Source organism: Phasianus colchicus, chromosome 29 (genome assembly GCF_987193195.1).
Source record: "Phasianus colchicus chromosome 29, bPhaCol1.hap1.1, whole genome shotgun sequence".
Taxonomy (NCBI): Eukaryota; Metazoa; Chordata; class Aves; order Galliformes; family Phasianidae; genus Phasianus; species Phasianus colchicus.
The window spans coordinates 2,217,665-2,224,299 of NC_143464.1; the positions used below are offsets into that span (position 1 = coordinate 2,217,665).

At 48.7% G+C, this 6,635-nt stretch overlaps 1 protein-coding gene across 1 annotated transcript; it reads right to left on the bottom strand.

Moving 5' to 3' along the window:
• Positions 1-281: 281 nt before the first annotated feature.
• Positions 282-1,238, bottom strand: LOC149914559 (olfactory receptor 14J1-like). Its single transcript, XM_090126540.1, has one exon. The coding sequence runs from the start codon at positions 1,236-1,238 to the stop codon at positions 282-284; it is 957 nt and encodes a 318-aa protein (XP_089982666.1).
• Positions 1,239-6,635: the final 5,397 nt, after the last annotated feature.

The window sequence follows — 6,635 nt, forward strand, 5'->3', positions numbered from 1 at the left end:
AAAGCTCCATAAATGTCCCACAGTAAGGAAGACAGACAAAGTCATTGCATTCCCGTTGTTTGGATAAGCTTCACGGAGATCCTGTTTTATAATGTACTGTGTGACTGGGCAACACTGCAAAGGTACAAACTGAGTAGTAATTGATGTGGATAATGACATTTAAATGAAAAACATTAGAACACATAAAACACGGAATAAAACATTCAATAAATTACACTTAGAAAAGTAATACGTAAACCAAGTAAGACAGTTTGATTCTGTCAAAAACTGTATTACAACTCTTAGATAGAAAAAGGTGGGCAGTTCACTGCTTTCGAAACGCATTTGGTCATCAGTTTCTGAAGAGCATCTTTGAGCTCCTGGTTCCTCATGCTGTAGATGAGGGGGTTCACAGCTGGAGGCACCACTGAGTACAGAAATGACACCACCAGGTCCAGGGATGGGGAGGAAAGTGATGGGGGTTTCAGGTGGGTAAACATCACGGTGCTGAGAAATAGGGAGAGCACGGCCAGGTGAGGGAGGCACGTGGAGAAGGCTTTGTGCCGTCCCTGCTCAGAGGGCATCCTCAGCACGGCCCTGAAGATCTGCACATAGGACACAACAATGAATACAAAGCACCCAAAGAAGGCAAGAATACTAACAACAATAAGCCCAACTTCCCTGAGATAGGATTTTGAGCAGGAGAGCTTGAGAATCTGGGGGATTTCACAGAAGAACTGATCCACAGCATTCCCTTTGCAGAGAGGCAGGGAAAATGTATTGGCAGTGTGCAGCAGGGAATAGAGAACCCCAGTGCCCCAGGCAGCTGCTGCCTTGGTGGCACAAGCTCTGCTGTCCATCAAGGTCCCGTAGTGCAGGGGCTTGCAGATGGCAACGTAGCGGTCATAGGACATGATGGTGAGAATGCAATACTCTGCTGAGATGAAGAAGAGAAAGAAAAAGACCTGTGCAGCACATCCTGCGTAGGAGATGTGCCTGGTGTCCCAGAGGGCATTGGCCATGGCTTTGGGGAGAGTGGTGGAGATGCAGCCCAGGTCGAGGAGGGCGAGGTTGAGGAGGAAGAAGTACATGGGGGTGTGCAGGCGGTGGTGGCAGGCTACGGCTGTGCTGATGAGGCCGTTGCCCAGGAGGGCAGCCAGGTAGATGCCCAGCAAGAGCCAGAAGTGCAGGAGCTGCAGCTGCCGCGTGTCTGCCAACGCCAGCAGGAGGAACTCCCTGATGGAGCTGCTGTTGGGCATCTGCAGTTCCTGGGCAGGGAGTCCTGTTCAGAGAGCAGAAGATAATGATGAGTCAAGACCTTTTTCAGAAACACTCCTCCTGCTAAACTTCAAATTTTTTTGCTCCATAACTTGAATTTATTTTCATGAAGTTTAGCACTCCATAAGCAGAAGACCATTATGGAGCTTTTACATTTCTCTCATTTCCTAATCTTATCCCATCTCCCTGGGTACTTTCATCTGTTTCCCTGTCTCATATCTTTAACACAACTGCTCTAAAAGCACCCAGCACCAACTGCTGTGCCCTTAAAATTCTATTAGAGTAAGTTGACTGATTGCAGGGTAAGTACATGTATGTACTTCATGTCTGCAGAAAACGATGGTATAGTAATTTTGTTCTATTGCTCAAGAGAGGAGAGGCTGAAAGCACATTCTGTGTGACTGTTCATAGAACAATTGATTGAGAAAAGTGTGATTCAGGAGTCTCAGAGGTGTGTTCAAAGTTGACAGCCCCTTTTAAATTTCTGCCTTGAATCATTTTCTTTACACTGAGAAAAGGAAAATCCCTGCCTTGTCTCTCCTCTTGCACAGTGCCCTTCGAAACACTCTGGCATGCACTGTATCTATGATGCCCCTGCCTGAGGCAGCAGCTGTGGCAGCTGTCGTGCCGGGGGCCTCCTTCCCCCCACACATCTCCTGCAGCGCCCTGGGCAGCTCCCCAGGCAGGCTGAGTGCTGAGCCTGGCAGGCGGCAGAGTCCCTGCCCCGGCACACAGCCCCTGGGGCACAGCAGGGACCTGCTCTGCAGGACAGCCCTGGGCACCCGGCTGCAGCCCCGGCTGCACAGCCTGCAGCCATCCTGGGACACGCAGCCCTCAGGGCTGTGCTCTGATGCAGCAGCAGGGAAGCCTTCAGCTGGAGCAGGTCTTTTTCCATGATCAAGAAACTGAGCGTATGCAGCCTGTTTTGCAAAGGGATGTCCCTGATTTAGATATCCATATCCCTGCAGTAAAGCCCACTCTGCTGCCCACAGCCAGAGACTTACTGGGTCAAGGGCTGTGAGCAATGCCCTTCCAGTGAGCTCACATCCTGCTAGCATACCACTCTGCCTGTACGCTCTTTTCCTTCTTCTCTCTGTCACTTGCAGATCATGCCCCCAGCCCTGCAGTGTGTTGCACAGGAGCTGCTCCTGGGCACAGCTGTCCAACCTGCTGTGCTGCCCACTTGTATGAGCTCTCTGTGTCCCAAGAGCCCAGAGCAGCTCAGCAGCAGAGAATGTCATTTCTATCCTCCCAAAGACCTCCCTCGAGATGTCCCTGGGTCTCCAAGGCCAACAGCTCCTGTAAGACAACTGCATCATGACTGTACTCTGAAATCTGCTGAATTAACCACCAAATGCCCACTGGACAGTGGCCAACTCCAGACATATGGTTAGTCCAACCCGAGAGTGTCTGCTGTAACAAAAAGGGCACACAGACCTGGACAGGGAGGGGTGGACTTCCCCTGGGCAGGGCAATGATCCAGCTGAAGCAGTGCAGGCATCTCATCCCTAGATGGAAACCCTGCAGCTGAAATGGGATTCAGCTCCCCACGGACGCCCAGGAGCTGAGATTCCTCTGGTTCAGTTCAGATGTGCACAAGGAGTTGCCTGCATGTGAGCTCTTGCTCCGAGTCCTTGGTCCTTCAGCAGCAGGGAGTCAGTTGCTCACACACAGAGCCTGGGTGATGACCAAGGTGCCTGGGGTGCTCCTGGATGTGTGCTAGTGCTTGGGAAGTGTGTGGGAAATCCCTGACTTAGACACCTCCTTCCTGAGCATCAGCTGAGGGCCATAGAGGGGATAGTGGTATTCTTGTTCATCCTAAATGGCAACAGACTCCTGCGTTTAGGGCACCCAAGTGTGCCTTTTCCACCCATCTCCATGGAACATGGAGAGTTATGCAGCTGACTAAATGGATCTTTCTCTGTTCTCTATCTACTGCATATTCTGAAGCTCAAGGCACTTGAGCTTATATACACGTCTTTATTCTTCAACTGATGAAACCTCATTTTTCTATAGGCTCTCATGTGAATGGCATCAGAAGCAGCCTAGTGTCATGCCAGTTCCCTGGGCTGTCCAGCACACTCACATGCAGCTGCAAATTCAGCACTGGGCCTTCAGGAAAGCCATGTCCTTGCTTTGTGTGTGCTGCTTGGGCAACTTGGCGCCCCACAATGTGTTCAATGCCTTTGTGACACCTTTATAAATGCCACTGATTTATGAGGGCCAATGGCATCCTGGCCTGCATTAGAAATAGTGTGGCCAGCAGGAGCAGGGAGGGAATCATCCCACTGTACTCAGCACTGGTGAGGCCGCACCTTGACTATTGTGTCCAGTTTTGGGCCCCTGACTACAAGAAAGACATTGAGGCCCTGGAGCGTGTCCAGAGAAAGGCAACAAAAGTGGTGAGGGGTCTGGAGCACAAGGGGGTCTTAAGAGGAGCGGTTGAGGGAGCTGGGATTGTTTAGAGCTGGTAGTAGCAATGGTAATGGGAGGATAGTTGGCTAGATGATCTTACAGGTCATTTCCAACCTTGTGATTCTATGATTCTATGATTCTATGGATGCACTGAATCCAATAATGCCTCCTGAATAGGATGTATTTTTATGTGTTTTTACACTAATGAGAACACCAGCATATGCTGGGCTAGAAAGCTTTGTACACTTGCAGGTCTGAGCTCTTGTTTGGACCACAGGGATATGCTTATATGGCTTCCACAACTGGACTGTAGCACAAGTCTTTACAATGGATGAGCAAGAAGACAAGGCAGGGCCACTGCCCTCTGTGAGAATGCACTGAGCTCTTTCTGGGGATGGCAGAGCAGCCAGGTCAGAGTGAATGGCAATGGCAAACCGAGGAGACCAACAGTGTCTGTTCCTGGCTTCCTGATCAGGAAGAGCAAGTGGAAGGTGCCCTCTGCAGAAAGGTGGGAGCCTGATGTTGTCAGGCCCTTATCCCCTTTGGGGGCCTTTTCTACTGCAGGGACAGCAGAGCAGGGCATACACCATCCAGAAGATCCCTGCAGAGCACAGATGGCAGCTTCTTGAACAAGCCATACAGGAACCAGAGATGAGGGGTGCTCTGCCAGATCTCATACTGGCAAGGAAGGGCTGGTGGGGAAAGGAAATGTCAAAGGGAACTTGGTCTGCAGTGGCCATGGGATGTTGGAGCTGAGGAGTCTGAAGGGAGGGCAAAAGACACGTTCACACATCTGAGCTTCAGGAGAGCACACCTTGGCTTCTTCAAGTATCTGTGGGGTACAGAACAGCAGGGAAAGGCTCTGAGGGAATAGAGTAAAAAAATGTGGTAACTATCTGAGGATCTTGGCTTCCAGGCAGAATACGTCCATTCCAAGGAAGAGGAAGCCAAATAAAAATGTCAGAATTCCTGCATGGTTGGGAATGGATTGATCTCACCCAAACACTGAAAGGAAGCCAATAGGTAGTGGAAACAAGAAGAGGTCACCTGGCAGCAATGCAGAGACTTTGTCCAGAGTACCTGTTGAGATGAATATAGGTAAGTCAGAGTTCAACTGCAATTGAATGTGCCCAGGCATACCACAGACAAGAAGGGCTTGTAGAAATACAATGTAGTCTACGAAAGGAAGGCTAGAGAGAATGTGGGCCCAGTGTAGAATGGGGCAGGGAACCTGGTGAGACAGGACATGGAAAAGCCTCTGATACTCATTTTCTTCCTGACCTCACGGTTTATTAGTTGGTCTGGGCTTCTTGGAATCCTAGGTGCCAGAGACAGGTGGGAACTGTTAGTGTAAGGCAGATGTACTGTTGGTGAAGAAAGAGGTGGAATACCTAAGCAAACAGGATCCCCAGTTGGAAGAGGCCGACAGGAATGGTAGGATTTTGGAATGGTTTGGGTTGGAAGGACCTTAAAGACCATCCAGTTCCATCTGCCTTGCTGTGGGCAGGGCTGTCACACAGTAGATCAGGATGCCTGGAGCCCTTGACATCTCGAACATCTCCAGGGATGGGGCAGCAACATCTTCTCTGGGCAGCCTGTTCCCTACCAGCTCCATGCCTCACATCATGATCTATGGAATGTTAGAAATTCCTTCCAAATGTCCAATGTAAATCTCTCTTTCAGTTTATTATCTTGTCATCCTAGCCCTACAATTCAGAAGTAATGTAAGAAGTCCGTCTCCACCTTTTTGTGTTTGAGCAAGACCATGGCTAGAAGATGGAAGGAAGGCATAATGCAGAGTAGTGCCTCCACATTTCAGATCCCCAACACAAGGAAGATGTCTGCAAGTGGGAGATGGTATAAATGTGTTCACACTTCTCAACTTCAAATATTCTCATGTGTCATTTCTCACTTTTTAAGCTGTAGACACTCATATTTGAGGGATATTGTGTCTTTTATTTTATTTATTTATTTAGATACTTTTCCTAAAAGGACAATGTTTTCAAGAACTGTGTTAGCAGGACACAGATGCCTTCAGGCACAGGGACACAGACAGTTGTGCCAGTGCCAATGCCCTATGACTAATGCCCAGCATCCACTGCTGCTCTACCCTGCTGCGTATTTGATGTCCCTCATCCTCCAGGTGTCTCCAGCTCTCCTAAATCAGTGACCATGGTTCAGGGCGTGTTTTCAGCCCTGAAAACCTCCCAGCTATCTGGCTGATCTGTGACCTTCACAGAGATTACTGGAACTTGCTCCGTCTCTCCAAAATGTGATGGACTCTTTTCTCAGTTCCTTAGCTGTGACTGTATCTATCCCTTCCTATCCCCGTCTAACTCATTTCTTGTACAAATATTCTGAGTGAAAGACAAACATTATTAGGTGCATCTTGGACAAGGCATGCAGTTATCACTGTGTTTTACCATTCATTCAATTGCATCATGTTTACAAAAGTTTGTTGGCAAAAAAAAAAAAAAAAAAAGAGAGAGAGAGAAATCTTTCCTTGCCCATGTGCAGCTGGTTCTCTAAGGAAAGCCAGTGGGAGTTGGTGCAAAAGACGTTTAACTCTGTGTGGGTAACTGCAGAGGAGAAGTGTGATGTGATGAAAAGAGGTGCAAGTCCCATAGGGAAAAATGAGTAGAAGTGGGGTGGAAAAGTTGAGGAGGACATTTGTCCATATAGTGACAGAACAAAGTCCGTTAGGGGACATCTTGGATCAATATCAGTTGCCAAGTGCTGCTTTAAATTCTTGTTTAAACCCAACTGTAAATAAATAATCAATAAATGTCTGTTGGATTCATCGTCCTTAAGCAGTCTCCAGATGCCTCTCCAGTTTGCTGCACAAGTTCTGAACACCTGAAGAAGATGACAGGAAGGCACAAGGCACAGGAGGGCTCTTCAGGTTGTCATGGGCCCCAGGGGGCATTTGCTGCTGAGTCCATCAACCTCCAGTGCACAGAGAA